General features: G+C 35.0%; 1 protein-coding gene and 1 long non-coding RNA gene across 2 annotated transcripts; both read right to left on the reverse strand.

The window, feature by feature from the left end:
- Nucleotides 1-853: 853 nt before the first annotated feature.
- Nucleotides 854-3,834, reverse strand: LOC138318791 (uncharacterized). Its single transcript, XR_011207919.1, has 3 exons — nt 1,884-3,834; nt 1,327-1,425; nt 854-947 (listed from the first exon to the last, which is right to left on the reverse strand). It is a non-coding gene; the product is annotated as an uncharacterized lncRNA (long non-coding RNA).
- A 2,818-nt stretch (nt 3,835-6,652) lies between these two features.
- On the reverse strand, nt 6,653-12,583 carry LOC138318790 (uncharacterized). Its single transcript, XM_069261489.1, has 4 exons — nt 12,322-12,583; nt 8,408-8,506; nt 8,117-8,215; nt 6,653-6,784 (listed from the first exon to the last, which is right to left on the reverse strand). Exons 1-4 carry the CDS (start codon nt 12,373-12,375, stop codon nt 6,689-6,691), a joined length of 348 nt encoding a protein of 115 aa, XP_069117590.1. The 5' UTR covers nt 12,376-12,583; the 3' UTR covers nt 6,653-6,688.
- Nucleotides 12,584-18,244: the final 5,661 nt, after the last annotated feature.

The raw sequence follows: 18,244 nt of genomic DNA on the forward strand, positions 1-18,244 counted from the left end.
TTCTTATCGTTGTAGCAGACGTCAAGAATCATGAATGATGGTTCGCCAAAAATTGAGATAGCGGGAAACGAACAAAAAGTAAAAGAAAATAGAAAAGATATAGTGATTGCTCAAATTATTGGATTTACTCGTTCTGCCATCAGCAGGTTTTTAATGAATTTTAAAGAAAGATGGATAATAAGCGCCTTGTAAAGAATACTACTCGTAGGTAAATATTGACCGATTCATTTACACAATTTAATCTATTCACTCCTGTTAATGTTTCAAAACGCAGAAAAGATAACATTTTGAGAGTTATTTTAGGCGGTCCGTATGTAATATATTGACGCTGTCGGCAGTTAACATGAGTGGTGGCGTGGATATGATAATTAGGGCAATTTCTGAAAATTGGCACACCGTAATATTGTCTGAGAAGACACAAGGAATTTTAGGTAGTGAACATAAAGTGTATCTGTGGAGCCGAGGAGAAATGGCGTTCCGAGTGTTTTGAGATGAGGAGTGGTACAGGCTCACTGTGTCGTTCTGGAGTAGGCATGCTGAGGCCAATAAAAGACATTTGATCACAGACACGTATATATAACTATTGCAACGACATTTATGTCCTGTTGTCTTGAAACATTTTCCTGGTAAACCTCCTTGACTATTCCAAAATGATAATTAACTGTCCTGCACACAAGTCGGGCAAAGCAATATAGAATAGAACTTTAAAAGTCAACAACAATTTAATATGAAAATCAATTTCAAACACTTTATTGAATACAAAAAGATATTTTTATGATCGTTGTCAATACTGAAATACATCATCAAACTGAACTGCAAAAGCAGTTTTACATTGCTTCACGTATTGTGGTTACCTAAGCACCTTTTTCCATCCTGAGTACAACTAGTGCAGTTCTCCGAACACTCTAGTTCACATCTATCCCCATATGTACCGTCAACACAACCGTCTGTAGATAAGTCAATTCAAGTGTAAATACAAGCATATAATGAGTAATTCAAGTAACCTAAGTAACCTAAATACATCTGAACACACTATGAATAAAGGTCACTAGTTATTTCCTGACCTCTCATGTAACCTGATAATGTTATTAATTTCATTGCACATTGACAGTCTGTTTATATAAATCAATACTTTTGATGTATTTCATGATTAAAAGCATTAGTACAATACAAGTACATAGAGATACACAAATGCTGATGTTGTACTAGTTTAACACGAAAGTAACATAAACGATATTGATCAATTGTAGTTTATTGTTATACTAATGTAATCAAGGATAGATAAGTATTCGGTAAGGTGGACGTTATGATTGGTAGAACACTGACCTTTACACTCTCCACTATCTCTATCACATACATCAGTTCCACAGGTGTCCGGACACTTTAGTTCACATCTATCTCCATGTGTACCGTCAACACATCCTTCTGTTGATTTCAATTCCAATAAATATATACATGTGCCTTTATATATATGAGGCAAATTGAAGCCAATGCTAATATTCTTTAAAACGTTGAGACTACTAATATTAGTTTGAAATAATTTAAGTATCACAGTTTCATATCGCAAACCTGAATAAGATATAAATACGCATTCACGGCGACGTGCAAGCTAACAAGTCATTAAAAAGCGAAGGTCTCGCGGACAACGAGACTATGGCAAATTCTCAATTAAGCTGATTCCTTCTCTAATACTGGCGACTATATAACATGTTATGTCCATGGTTACTTTTGTGGATCATATCTTTCAAAGCAGTTTGTTGGTAGACATATTGGTAGTGGGCATATGGACAACTCTAATAATAATTTTGTTGTTTTTATGTTGAATATCAACCTCGAAAACGACGAAAATATATATACAAGGAATATTTCATTTTATACAGTACCTGAACAGTGTCCACTGAAGTTACACAGTCCTTTTAAACACGTTACGGAACAGTTGGTGCACATGGAACCATATTTGCCATCACTGCACTCTACAAAGAGATGATAACATATCAATAAACCTACAAAAGCTGCTCTGTATTGTAATATAGAACGCAGAAGTAATGGCTAATAAAACGATAAATGATATTCTTATAATTGATACTTCAGATAATAATTAAGATGTATGCACCTGTATATTTAATTTACAAAGCAATCTGCATGATCATGTCGTGGTTTTAGACTAACAAGTTTTTTTTTTAACTGATAATGTGATATTTTATTTCCTTTCCTTGTTGATTAAATACATAAACAAAATCTGTAGAGAAGTTTTACAACGTAGATTGAACGACATAGTTTGTCATTAACACAAGAGTAATGTTATTTAGACAATAAACTTAAACAATTTATTATTCACAAGAAAAGCCATGTAGCCATGCTGACCCAATCGAGTGTACTCTCACTCGCTGAAACTATAATACTATCACGTGCCCGAGATCAGACTCCACGTCCTGCTATACAGTAAACTTAATCACTTCCGGTGTCATTCCCGGTATAGTTAGCACGGTTTGTTATCTGTGTCTGGATCCATGTAATGTCCCATATATCTGATCACACATGTGACAAAGCCTACCCATTATGTCGGCGATCTCTATCTGTAGTGCTCAACTCGCTTACTTGCGCGTGCTAATAGTGAATATTCCGTTCCCGCTTTCATACAAATAACGTGATAACGAGCGCAAATATACAATAAAGCAAACAGGCCAATACTATATGACCGAGATAAATGTAGTTCAATTCAATTTGAATCATCCTTGCTAAGTACTTTTACACAAAGTCATGGGGAAATGAAACATTGTCATCACAAATAATAAATGAATTACAAAATAAAGAGAAAATTGAAGTTAACGTACGATATCTAATGTATCTTAATTGATATTTGTTGCGTTCGTATAACTTTCAATTAAGCATTGATGTCACGATTTTTTCATTTTATCGGAGTATGAAAGAAATTTTATTTACAAACATTTGTGGGGCTCCACTGCACGGATTCACACAGTTTACAGATAAAATTTATTTTATAACCCGATGCAATGAAAACAAAGTAAGACTAAGACAACTCTGTATGGACATACACTGGAATCACATGACTGAATCACATGACCTTTCTGTCACCGTCACGTGATCGGACTCATCAACAAAAATGGCAATAAACTTTGAATACTCGTCGAGGTCTGAAATCGCGAAATTATGTATTCGCGAATGTGTCTTTAGAGGTGAGTCCCCGAAATTACAGTAGTGAAACCAATGCTTATAATTATTTCATCTATTTACATAGACTTCAAATGTATGTAATGAACTTGATCAAATCAAATACGTTTAACCATACAATTTTATTGATTTCCCAAAGGATTATTTGTCCAAATCAATACGCAACATTGATATTTCTATTGTGACGTCACGATAACATCTGTCAATCAGAAAATTGGATTTAGTATGAAAACAAAGAAAAACTAATTATCTCCTGGTGAGAAAATGGAGCCATGTAAGCAGCTCCTGTTGATCAAACTTATATCCATGGAAAAACAAGTGAAGCATGACCCCTTTCAGAATCGTCCGCAACCTTCTAATACATTGTACATATCTATCAAACGTGAAAACAAAAAAATGTCATATAAAGAAATGAATAACTTAAATATTATTATCAACCCCAGAAAACTAAACAATGAGCACTGTCTAACGGTGTGGCAAGACATATTTTAAAACAGTATGTCTGTCTATTTAAGGATGTATTCTGCTGAGGGGTCAAAAATATCTTGTAAATACATTCTTTTCTTATGACTTCTTTTGAAAGAGGGGTTATTGACAAACAAACAAATGCAATAAAATATATATGTTGGTGTGCTTGTTTTTTCTCTCAAATAAAAAATTGGACATGACAAGGTAAACAGTAGGGCCAGCAAAGGTAGAAAAAGTAGTGACCGACCAAGGTAAAAGTTAAGTACCAACAAGGTAAAGCAGTTAGTGCCGACAAGGTAAAAAGTATTTGACAAGGTAAAAGTAAGGGCGACAAAGTTAAAAGTATGAGCCAAAATGTAAAAAAGATAGCCGACAACGTAAAAGTATTGCCGACAAGTTTAAAAGTGAGGCTGACAAGGTAAAAGTAGGGAAACCAAACTCATCCCACCCACCCACGGTAAAAGGTAAAAGTGCCGACAAGGTAAATGTAATGCCGTCAAGGTTAAAAGTAGATATCCGTACAACGTTAAAAGGAGTGCCGACAAGGTAAAAGTATAGTGCTGTACAAGGGTAAAGTTGGGCGACAATGTAAAAGTTGTGCCTACAAGGTAAAATGTAGTGCCGACAAGGTAAAAGTAGTGATGACAAGGTAAAAAAGTAGTTGCCGACAAGATAAAAGTAGTGCCCGACAAGGTGTAAAAGTTAGTGGCGACAAGGTAAAAGTAGTGCCGAGAAGGTAACAGTAGTGTTGACAAGGTTGTAGTGGCGACAGGTAAAATTGTAGTGATTTTGACAATGTAAAAGTATGTGCCGACAAGGTAAAAGTAATACAAAGGTAAAAAAGTGGCATAACAAGGTAAAAGTTAGTTTTGCCGACAATTTCACCTAAAATTAACAGTTGACAAGGTAAAAGTAGGGATGAAAAGGTAATGACATAAACTAGTAAAGTGGCGACAAGGTAAAAGTAATATGATGTGAAAGGTAAAAGTAATGATAACAAGGTAAAAAGTAGTGATGACACAGGTAAATCTTTAGTGACGACTAGTATCCAGAGTCAACGTATACATATGGTAAAGGTAGTCAATGACAATGTTTAACAGTAGTCCGCCGACAGCTAACTAGTATATACCAGTAGTGATGACAATGTAAAAGTAGGGATGACAAGGTAAAAGTAGTGATGACAAGGTGACACACAAAGTAGTGATGCTACAAGGTAAAAGTAGTTACAGATTGTTGTTATTTTAGGTATATATAAAATAGTGATGCCGACAAGGTTGTATGTGAAAGTAGTATGATGACAAGGTATTTTAAAAGTAGGGATGGAAAAGGTAAATGTAGTGACAAGGTGTAAAGGTTGACAAGGAGTCCAGTATGAAATGTGTAGTGGATGGACAAGTATTGACAAGGTAAAAGTAGTGCCGACAAGGTAGTGAGACAAGGTAAAAGTAGTGATGACAAGGTTGACATGAGAAAAGGTTAATTGTAGTGATAACTGATGATAGGTAAAAGTAGTGCCGACAAGGTAAAAGTAACGTATGACACAGGTTAAAAGTAAGTTGACAAGGTACAAAGTAGGGATGACAAGGTAAAAGTAGGTGCCGACAAGGTAACAGTAGTGCCGACAGGTAAAAGTAGTGATGACAAGGTAAAAGTAGTGCCGACAAGGTTAAAAGTAGTGATGACAAGGTAAAGTAGTGATGACAAGGTAAAAGTAGGGATGAAAAGGTAACAGTAGTGGCGACAAGGTAAAAGTAATGCCCGACAAGGTAAAAGTAGGGATGACAAGGTAAAAGTAGTGCCGACAAGGTAAAAGTAGTGATGACAAGGTAAAAGTAGTGCCGACAAGGTAAAAGTAGTGCCTACAAGGTAAAAGTATTGATGACAAGGTAACAGTAGTGGCGACAAGGTAAAAGTAGGGATGACAAGGTAAAAGTAGTGATGACAAGGTAAAAGTGGGGATGACAAGGTAACAGTAGTGGCGACAAGGTAAACAGTAGTGATGACAAGGTAAAAGTAGTGATGACAAGGTAAAAGTAGTGATGACAAGGTAAAAGTAGTGGCGACAAGGTAAAAGTAGTGATGACAAGGTAAAAGTAGTGATGACAAGGTAAAAGTAGTGCCGAAAAGGTAAAAGTAGTGCCGACAAGGTAAAAGTAGTGATGATGACAAGGTAAAAGTAGGGATGACAAGGTAACGTAGGGCCGACAAGGTAAAAAGTAGTGATGACAAGGTAAAAGTAGTGATGACAAGGTAAAAGTGGGGATGACAAGGTGAAAGTAGGGATGACAAGGTAAAAGTAGTGATGACAAGGTAAACGTAGGACCGACAATGTAAAAGTAGTGATGACAAGGTAAAAGTGGGGATGACAAGGTAAAAGTAGTGATGACAAGATAAAAGTAGTGGCGACAAGGTAAACGTAGTGATGACAAGGTAAACGTAGGGCCGACAAGGTAAAAGTAGTGATGACAAGGTTAAAAGTGGGGATGACAAGGTAAAAGTAGTGATGACAAGGTAAAAGTAGGGATGACAAGGTATGAGTAGTGATGACAAGGTAAAAGTAGTGATGACAAGGTAAAAGTAGGGATGACAAGGTAAAAGTAGTGATGACAAGGTAAAAGTAGGGCCGACAAGGTGAAAGTAGTGCCGACAAGGTAAAAGTAGTGCTGACAAGGTAAAAGTAGTGATGACAAGGTAAAAGTAGTGCCGACAAGGTAAAAGTAGTGCCGACAAGGAAAAAGTATGGCCGACAAGGTAAAAGTAGTGCCGACAAGGTAAAAGTAGTGCCGACAAGGTAAAAGTAGTGCCGGTAAAAGTACCATAGTGACCATCGTGACACTCTGTAATTGTAATATTATTACGCAAATTAAAAATAAATAATTTTGAATAATCGAGACCAACATTGACTACGACCATCTTGAAACATTGATACAATTAGCAGAACTAGCATGCAATTGATACAAAGTGACAATTGATAAAAGTGATAATACAAACCTACAATAAAACCTACATAAAAAACTAAAATACTCACTCAGACAATGTCCATAATCCTTCTCACATACATTATTTGTGCAGGTTTCTGAGCAACTGGATCCACATTTGTATCCGTAAAAGCCATCTTGGCAGGCTGAAAGAATACGATAGCTTTTTTTTTTTACATGATTCCGTGTGCTTGGACTAATTTTTTGTTCTCCCATAAGTTAACATATTTCAAGTTACCTCAGGCTTTTCGTTAACACTAGAGTTATAAAGCAATAAGTAGTACAACAATGTATAAATAATTTAATTCAAATGTATTGTTTTAAACTTATTGTGTTTTAGATATAATTCATAGAAATAGGTAAAATTTAATCTATCATCTTTCGATTCATTTGATAAATGTTATTCATGCAGAGCTCATGGTTTCATACAATCCATCGAAAAATACCACAAACAATAACCTATTTATGTTTCGGGGATTGAAAAATGAAAAGTTAACAGCAAATATGCGGGGGGCCGTATGTTTAGGAAATGATAGAATGGGAGAAGGGATATATGTCACTGTCACTTTTATATTATGCATTAACCCTAGTAGCAATAAAATAAATAACATCTAATAGAAAGTCGCTATAAAATTGTTTTTTTAGCAAAGTATGTCAGTTCACTGTACAACCGACTAAAATAATGACCATTACAATCTCTACTCGTCCTATCACACGTATCAGTACTACAGGTAGATGGGCATTTGGATGAACAATCTGTATGGCCGTAAAATCCAACTCGACAGGCTGAAATAATATTCATTTAAAAGACAAATTTCTTATTGCTTTAAATGAATAAATAAAACAAATATTTATTATCTTCATTTGGATGAACAATCTGTATGGCCGTAAAATTCGACTCGACAGGCTGATATAATATTCATTTAAAAGACAAATTTCTAATTGCTTTAAATGAATAAATAAAACAAATCTTTATTATCTTTTTTAATCTGGAAATCCCATAGCACAACATGTATCCCTAAACACTATCCATGCAGTCTGAAAACCAGTATGATTTCGTTTGAATACAATCAATTTTGAGACGACATCCTAAATATTCTAATTTCATAATATTGTTTAGAAATAAACAGGGTGATATCCTTTATAAATTTGGCTGTACTTCTATCAGTATTTACGATGATTGTAACAGTGAATTAAACCCAAAAGACTCGTTATCATAATTATGTATCAGCTTCACATAAAACTGGACAATAGTGATTGTTTCAAACTACTTCTTCAATTTCTAACGTGGAGTATTATAGAATAAAACAACATCCGCTTTGGTATCATGGTATTTTTTATCTTTGTGGTAGTTTTACCGCGACAAAGCAGGTATATTTTTATCATTGAAGCATTCGAAAAAACGTACAATAAGACAGTAAGTCAAAACAACATTAACAGTTTGGGAATCAGCAAACAGAAAAGTATTATTATCTTACCGTCACAATTTCCATAAGAGTTACACGGACCAGCACAATTGTCCGGACAAGGTCTACAGACCGATTCTCCATATATCTTATATGTGTTGGTACCACAGTCTTTGAATCAAGACAAACATAAACAAAATATTAGTTTATTGAGCATCGGTAGACAATATACATGTATATATTATTATTATACTTTATAATGTTCAGAAATATATATCTTCTTGCCTTGCATGTATTTAGCAGTAGACATTATATATAAATCATAATACATACACAAGTACTGTAACAATTAAATGTACGTACATAAACAGTCACCATATGTAGGGTCACAAAGGCCACCCGGACAATTAGGAGAACAGGTTTGATCACAGTTTCCATTTCCGTATGTCCCCACTTCACATCCTGTAACACATGAATAGTGGCGTCTGCTGTAGTCTACTTAATATGTAATCATGGCATGATATAAGACAATGAGTATCCGTAGGACGAATAATTATATACATCGTACTAACAAATGGTTATTGATTGAAATGCGTGTAGTTATGTTGTAAATACATTATATCATCAGTCACTAATGTATGGAACAAGTATAACATGTATAACGATTAATTTCAACATCGTTAGATTTTTTAATAAACAAAACTTTACGAAATGTGGAGCAAAACAATATATATGATATACAAGAAAAGAACAGGTGATTGCTATATGCTTTTGAAATATTATATTATATTTAGAAATGCGATCTTTTAATTAATTTGATCCTAGTTTAATGTCAGAATTGGTCATTCTCCAAAGGCCTGTCTATTTCACTTTGATTTGTTTACTAACAATAACCAACACGGTACTAATACATGATCGTCCAAAAAAATCATAATAAGGCGTCATTTTATTTGTATGTTTTGTGCCAATCATTAGCAAGGTTTCGCACCAATATAAATCGTTATTACCTTCCTTCTAGTAATACTGTATTTAAGTGAAAAGCAAACATATTGTACCACATTATGGATACAGCCAAGCGTTTCTCTTTCAGGATTTCAGAAAACCATTTTCATGCGTGGATTGTAAATTTACACCTTACATTTACACTAAAATCTTAGTAAAGCTGTTTGGTATTTTATTTTATTGGTACGCCAATAAAAATCGTTTGATTATCATTGAGAAGACTAGATTATATTTGAATGACAGTTTCTGTTATTAAGCAGATCATAAATGATCTATTAACTGTTTAACCAACTACACCAAACTACAATAAAACCTCGGTGTTAATTAAATCAATTGTCATTACCCTTATTTGTATTGGCTTCCGAGATACTGATGGCATACTGAAACTGGAGATAATCTTAGATTTGTTTTTAAAAAAATAAGTTCATACAAATTTTCATGTCTCAATGTCATTATTTTTATTGTTTTATTGAGACTACAAAAGATCCCAACTGCAAATTTTATTCATTTTAAGTTGATGACGTCGTCTTTCTGTCTGCGTAATCGTCAGTTCACGGACCCCGTATTGAATCCCATTTTAGTTTAAGAAGTATCGAGAAAATGCGTTGAAATGCGACCCTGTAAAATGTGGGTGTGATGTGTGGTTTTACAAAAAATGGTCAGTTTTAATGATTTCTTTATCATATGTACTAATATAGACACGATCAAAAGCAAGAAAATACTGGATAATATACACTGAATTATCATTCATAACATACAATTTAACGATACAATGACTGTAAAACAGCAGATGAATGGACGAACATATCAATCAGGCGCACGAACTTAACGTCATCGGTTTCTCAAATTAAGCACCTGTGCGAAATCGATCGGCGAAAACGTCAATAATCACTTTTTGTTGCATTTTCTTGAACTCCACTAAAACATGACAAATAGTTCTTTTTTATGTAAGGCCGTGCCAGGGTTGTTGGTGGAAGAAAGCCGAAGTACCCGGTTAAAAAACAGTCAGTACCTGGCAACTGCCCCACATGGAATTCGATCTCGCGACCCAGAGGTGGAGGGCTTGTGGTAATATGTCGAGACATCTTAACCACTCGGCCACCGCGGCTCGATCATGACAAATAACAATGTTATTATGTTTACTAGTGGTTTAACGAACATGCAGATTTATGGAAATGCACTTAAACTCTTAAATCAAACATTTAAACAAGAGGCCCATGGGCCTTAACGGTCACCTGATATCAGATACAGAATGAAACAAAGACATGCATATAAGCACTATATATTTGCCCATCAGGCCCTTGAAGTCAGTCAGTGATTTTTTTAAATTTGACTTTTTAATCTATGAAGATTATTTGGTTACATCAAATCTGTGAATTCAGAAAGTAAGATTATGTTATCCATTTTGACCCCTTTTGGCCCCACCCCTCTGGCCCCTGGGGGTCGGCCAGGACCAATTTGGATATGATGTTAAATGCTATCTCAGGCTAATAATTCTAACCCAGATTGACTAATTTCCTATGAAAACTAAGCAAATAATGTTCCTAAATGTGTTTTTCCTATATAAACTAGTAAATTTGACCCCCTCCCCAGGGGAAAATCTGAGATCCCAGGGCCATGAAATTCACAATTTTTTGTAAAGGGCCTTAAGACCTTCTAATCTATCAAGAGTATATGGTTTCATCAAATCTGTGAAATTCAAAAAGAAGATTTTTGAAATTACCATTTTGACCCCTTTTGGCTCCGCCCCTCTGGCCCCCTGGGGGTCGGCCATGACCAATATGGATATGATGTTTAAAATGCTATTTCAGACTAATAATTCTAACCCAGTTTGACTAATTTCCTATGAAAAATAGGCAAATAGTGTTCATAAATGTGTTTTTCCTATATAAATAAAGTAAACTTGACCCCCCCACCAGAAGGGAAACATGAGACCCCAGGGTAAATATTATTCACAATTTTTGTAAAGGACTTTAAGACCTTTCCATCTATGTAGAGTATTTTATTCTACCAGTTCCAGAATTTCAGAAGAAGATTTTTTGAAGTTTTAGCCTATTTGACCCGTTTTGGCCCCGCCCCTAAGGCCCCTGGGGATCAGTCATGGAAATTTGGTAATAAGATTCAATGGCCATCACATAGGGATAATTCTGACTACAATTGACTAATTTCCTATTATAATAGACTAAATATTGCTCAAAAATGTGTTTTCCCTATATAAACTACAGTAAACTTAACCCCCTCCCCAGGGGACAACCTGAGACCCAAGGGTCATATAATTCTCAATTTTCATAAAACACCTTAAGACCTGTCCATCTATGAAAAGTATTTGATTCTACCATTTCCAGTATTTAAGAAGAAGATTTTTGAAGTTTTAGCCTATTTGCCCCTTTTGGCCCCGCCCCTCTGCCCCGAGAGGGTTGACCAGGACCAATATAGACATAATAATATTAAAATGTTATCTCAGGCTAATAATTCTAAACAAGTTTGACTCATTTCCTATGAAAATTGAGCAAAAAATGCTCGTAAATGTGTTTTCCCTATATAAACTATAGTAAACTTGACCCCCCTCCCCCAGGGGGAAACGTGAGACCCCAGGGTCATATAATTCACATTTTTCATAAAACACCTCAAGACCTTTCCATCTATGAAGAGTATGTGATTCTATCATTTCCAGAATTTCAGAAGAAGATTTTTGAAGTTATAGCCTATTTGACCCCTTTTGACCCCGCCCCTAAGGCCCCTGGGGGTCAGTCATGGAAAATTGGTTAATAGGATTCAATGGCCATCTCATACTGATAATTCTGACAATATTTGACTCATTTCCTATTCCAAATGATCAAATAATACTCAAAAATGTGTTTTCCCTATATAAAACTATAGTGAACTTAACCCCCTCCCCAGGGGGAAACCTGAGACCCCAGGGTCATATAATTCACAATTTTTGTAAAGGACCTTAGGACCTTTCTATCTATGAAGAGTATTTAATTCCATCACATCTGTGAGTGGAGAAGAAGATTTTTGAAATTTTAGTCAATTTTTACCCTTTTTGGCCCCTCCCATAGCTCCCTGGGGGGTGGGGACCATATAATTCACAATTTTGATTGGCCTTATGCCTTAGAAGGTTTGTGCAAAATTTCATTGAAATTGCTTCAGCGGTTTTGGAGAAACAGTTTAAAAAATATTATCCCCATTACGTTCAGACGATGACATTATAACATTGAGTATGTGCATTGGTATCAATTGGAACGTCCCATATATGCAATATATAACCTTACCATAAACTTGTACTTCACACAGTTCCAGATAGGCATAGTCGCTATACCAGTCATATTTCTTCTCCCCTGTTCTATTGTTGTATAGCGTCACATACTGTGCCGTGCCTTTACATCCTGGGAGATTTACATGACTTAGAATTCCGTCCACCTCCTGTGAGCTATCTCCAAAACATCTATCTTCATGATGCCTCTCTGTTGTATTAGAGAGATACACCTCGTATCCGGCAAATCTATTTCTCCACCCACCTGGAATTAGAGGAAAATGTTGTGATTTTGATCGCCAAACTCCTTCCTAACGGACGCATCTTATCACTGAAACAGTTGGAATTAAAATGCCATTTTAATGTGATTATTTGAATTCTGGAAGATGCGTTGTTCGAAACTGGTCAACACTTTAGATTACTCCCTGTACCTCTATACTAAAGATATTCCACCGCCGACAGAGCATAACGATATTCGTCATTTGAACAATAGCTGAAGTTTAATCGTGTGTGTATATATAGGTCTAATAAACACAAAATACACATCAAATAATTGTTGTTGTTTTTTGTATATGCGCAATCAGTACGTTATTTTATATATTGTTAATATTTTCATATTAAAGTAAAATAATACACTTTTTCATGGTGGTAATGTTGTAAAGAAAGTACACTTTTGTAACTGAAGAAAAATCATTATTCGTCTGCTCCAGTTTGATAGAGATAAAATACCATTCGTCAGCGTTGTAGCATCTTTAAAACAAAAATGATATTTTAACAGTTTTCACGGATATCAGAAAATCGTTAAATATCATTAATATTTATAACCAAATTTGTATTCTTGTTTTCTCATAGCTAAACGAGAATAAATATGCATAATTGGCATTAAATTTTACCATCACCATGTATGACATAGCTATGCTAACAAATTGTGCGGTATAAAACCAATCAAAACATTGGATTACGTAAAATGCGCTTTAGATTCAAAATTTACTATAATATAGTCGATTTCTATAGCGATAATTTTAATTAAAACAAAACAAAAAAACATCAAAGACTTATTTCACACTCTGCGACAAGACGTATGTATTTGTTTAACTGTTAATCGGCCATGAAAATCTGCACTCGTTTTATAAGATTACTTAACATACATGCACTTCTCAACGAAAAATTTGAAGGGTAAAAATGTATTAGAAAAGAAAGGCTGGTAGAAGAACGGAAAATAATCTGCGAATGCAAACAAATACTAAATGCACTATTAGATAAAGAAGCTTTTCAAGAAACAATATATGAATTATAGTGTCAATATTTCCGACTTCTATGGATGACAACATTCGCGTCATTGTTAAATGTCTACAAATTTGTAAACCTTGTGCTTTATTGGTGCGAAAAAATACTTTATCACATAACTGGTCCGTTCAATCGTATCCTACTGTCATGTCATGACTATCGTAAGACACATGTGTAATAATATCACTGTGGACACAGGTAATAATGGCGTCATAATCAAAATTTGACGCCAAACAATTGTCTTGGTAGACGGCAACGTCGAATTCCAGCCTGGATTTGTCACTGTTATATAAAAACGAGAATTAAAGAATATATATACTAGTGATGAGATAATAAATGTAATCTTAAACTCGTCAAAAATTTGATATGCCAATCGTTTAAAAGCTCGTGGCATATTAAATTATTGAACTCATTTGATAAATGTCTTATTATATAGCCATGTAAGATCATCTATTTCAAATATCTAAACCATGCACTAACATAAATCTAACCAAATAATCTCCATGATTATATAAACAATATTGCAAAGCTTTTGGCATCGTCAGTCAGTTCGTCGAATTTGTCCAGCACCTCTGGACAAACGTTTCGACTGTTGGTCGATAAGCAGGAATAGTTGTATACTGTTAGTATTACATAAAACTCCAATTTTCAGTCATAATGATTTAATTGATACTATCCAAGGGTTCAGTGTGCCATAACGCGTAATTTGAGCAGTACATTTATATAGCTATTATTCTTAAAAGGCTTGGAAGCCCTCAAGGTAAGCCCAGATAATGTTTAAGGTAATCCACAAAACGTTGAAAAGACATTAGCCTGGAATTCCAACTGTTGATGATACTGTAGCATTGCATGCAAGCGAATTCCCTGCCTGGTCTCAACTCAGGTACGGTCATGATTGTTTTAGTATATAGAACTAAATGAAAGCTATAGCATATGTAAGATGATTTTTAGTATCCCAACAGAAAATTAGCAATGGCCAAAAAACTTAAATGTAATACTGTACATAATAACTTGTAATAGTTTGACATGTAGATTAATGATCCATTAAAATGAAGACAAAATTTTAAAAAAAAACAATGAATTATAAATTAAAATTACTGGTGGCTGATCTCTCATTTAAAAAAAGAAATATGATAAATCATTTATCACATAGGTAATATAGGGATCTGTAAAATCAGACTGCAACCTGGTACATATTGATGTCACAAAGCTTTTTTTTATATTTTCTAGAATGAAATATAAGGTTTAATGGTAAAAATGTATGCATTATCTTTCACCCGAATGAAAATATCACTATATATTTATTATGGCCTGAATACCTGTTTTGAAATATCAAATCAAAAATGAATTATTATTATTATTCTTACTTTTTTTTCGTTTTTAATGTTGTTGCATAAATATGGTGCATTCGATTTTCTCGTGCTATTTTACTCAATATTAGTAAGCGGAAAATCGTACAAAAATGTAATAAATAGAATATGCCTTATTTCTTGATGAATAAAATTTACTGTTATATTTCATATCGTGAGATGGAAATTTTGGTATTTTTCGTATTTTTCGTACGTTTGGAATTATCAAATCTCCATCCCACTCACTAAAATATAACTGTTATTACAGAAATTGAGACTATCCTCTATTTATGTAAGTATAACGGTGTTTTTGTATAAATACCCACAATAATAGAAAGTAAACATAGAAATTGAAATAGTCTTAACAAGTAATTAATAATAATACCCAACAGAGTTTAGCTTTGTTTAAAAAACAGGATTAACAAACAAACATTAAAAACTTACTCCACCCTGTTTCCCCTTCATCTCTGTAGTATATCTCGATGTTGTCTATAGTGACTTGTTTCTGTAGGTCCACTCGCCACCATGCCTCTGACTGACCCGCAGCCTGATGTGCACATGAGTTCTGGCCCAAACGTTGATTTGTATTTCCATCAACAGCATTCTCAGATTTGTGTTCGATTGGAGAATGGTCATTTAATCTGTAGTTACTGCTTTGAGCTGTTGGTTTGTTAAGAGAAAGTATTTCTGAAACAAGCATATATTAAACACTTTACATGACTCTCTATAGAAATGTAAATAAAGTAATTTCGACTGTTTGCATATGAAACTTTGCCTAAAACTTCGCCTCTGACCTCGGGAAACAGTTCATGGCGTTGGTCCCAACACCTCGGTAAGGCATGAAGCAAGCATGGAAGGAGCTACAACTATCTTCATGGACTAGTTTATTGCAACATTAATGATGGAAATTCTCAACTTGTTTCCTTCGTATGAAGTATTACGCGTTTAAATATAAACATTTCTTGGCTAAATCTGAGGTCAACATGTATAACAGAGGACAAATCTGTTGCCCGAGGCCAGAATCAGCCTTAAAATACCTTTTTCTGTTTTGTTTTTATCAACATACTATCGTTCGGTGTACTATCAAATAGAGTCTAATTGTTAATTCACAAATAAATGAATCCGTCCTTTGTAATTTTTATTTCAAAACTTAATTGGCTGCATTTATTTCATTGGCTATCATATATGATAATTATACATATGCAATGCAGGATAATATTTGGTAGTTATATAAATGATTAAAGGCACGACAAAACATTTGTAGAGATTTCGGTCAACATGGTTAATGTTAAACTCTCGGGCCGAACTGTTGCCTGAGGCCAAAACTATGGATGGAAGATGGATGGATGGATAATGTCGCTAAATGTTCAATTCATCAGAACACATTATTCTAAACAATAATATGTTTATTATCAATAACCGGTACATGTAATCCATATAAGGAAAACCTATAGAATGACACGGTGTTGGAAGTCACAAACTGCTGGACGGTGCGATAAGATAAGCCATCCTTGTCTGTCACCTCTTCTTATATACAACATCTATTTTGGATCCAATAGTTAAAAAAATCTTCGCAAAGATTATAACGTATTATCGTAATGTATTAAACAAAACGTTACTTATTTTTTGAACACGGTTTAAGTAATGAACACAAATATACTGATTATACAAATAAATGTACTGATATACCGCAGTGTGTTATTCTCCGGCAAAGTTCATACTATATCTGTACGTTTAGCGGTTACTCAAAAATCCAGTTAAGAACGTATTTGATATTATGTAAAACTGCAGATGTTATTTAACATTGTGTTTAGAGAACACCAACATATGGCCTAGCTACATAGCTATTTTAACCAAAGCTTTTTAGTACAGGACACCCAGAAACTTCCTATCACTATTGTCTAACATTTAAGTGAGCCAGCTATACGAACAGGACCAAATTCCATGAACATTTCTTAATTTTAAGATTATTTAGGAGTTTTCTGTAATTCATTGCTATGACGAATGTTAAGTTAAGGAATTCCTTAAAGTTAAGGAATGTTCATACCATCAGAAGATTGGCTTGTTCATAAGAACAAATCATTTTGTGCAAAAATATATCAAATAATTCTGTACATTGACTAGATTGTTTGATAGTTATTTTCTCTAGCAGTATTATGATTGGGACATCTCGTGACAGAACAAATTAATTGCAACGATACATGTACCCTCTCAGACGAGATATACAACGACATATGTATCCTCTCAGACGAGATATACAACGACATATGTATCCTCTCAGACGAGATATGCAAAAAATGTCCTTCTCAGACGAGATATACAACGATGCATGAACCCTCTCAGACGAGATATACAACGAAACATGTACCCTCTCAGACGGGATATACAACGAAACATGTACCCTCTCAGACGAGATATACAACGACACATGTACCCTCTAAGACGGGATATATAACGAATCATGTACCCTCTCAGACAAGATATACAACGACACATGCACCCTCTCAGACGAGATATACAACGACACACGTACCCTCTAAGACGAGATATACAACGACACACGTACCCTCTCAGACGAGATATACAAGGATACATGTACCCTCTCAGACGAGATATACAACGACACACGTACCGTCTCATATGGGATATACAACGACACACGTACCCTCTCAAAAGGGATATACAAGGATACATGTACCCTCTCAGACGAGATATACAACGACATATACACCCTCTCAGACGAGATATACAACGACACATGCACCCTCTAAGACGAGATATACAACGACATATTTACCCTCTCAGATGGGATATAAAACGACACCTGTACCCTCTCAGACGAGATATACAACGATACGTGTACCCTCTCAGACGAGATATACAACGACACATGTGCCCTCTCAGATGAGATATACAACGACACACGTACTCTCTAAGACGAGATATACAACTATAGCTGTTCCCCTCAGACGACATATACAACGACGCATGTAACCTCTCAAACGAGATATACAACGATACCTGTCCCCCTCATACGAGATGTACAACGATACCTGTACCCCTCAGACGACATATACAACGACACATGTACCCTCTCAGACGAGATATACAGCGATAACTGTCCCCCTCAGATGACATATACAACGACACACGTACCCTCTAAGACGAGATATACAACTATAGCTGTTCCCCTCAGACGACATATACAACGACGCGTGTAACCTCTCAGACGAGATATACAACGATACCTACCCCCCTCAGACGAGATATACAACGATACCTGTCCCCCTCTGACGAGATGTACAA

This window comes from Argopecten irradians, chromosome 3, assembly GCF_041381155.1.
Source record: "Argopecten irradians isolate NY chromosome 3, Ai_NY, whole genome shotgun sequence".
In the NCBI taxonomy this organism is placed as follows: Eukaryota; Metazoa; Mollusca; class Bivalvia; order Pectinida; family Pectinidae; genus Argopecten; species Argopecten irradians.

What these genes read in the sequence shown, in the direction of transcription:
- LOC138318790 (XM_069261489.1), bottom strand. Translation starts at nt 12,375, where the DNA reads ATGACTGGTATAGCGACTATGCCTATCTGGAACTGTGTGAAGTACAAG. An exon ending in GTGTGAAGTACAAGTTTATG is followed by an intron (nt 8,507 to 12,321) that starts GTAAGGTTATAT and finishes CATGTGTTACAG; the next exon opens with GATGTGAAGTGGGGACATAC. An exon ending in TACATATGGTGACTGTTTAT is followed by an intron (nt 8,216 to 8,407) that starts GTACGTACATTT and finishes CTTGATTCAAAG; the next exon opens with ACTGTGGTACCAACACATAT.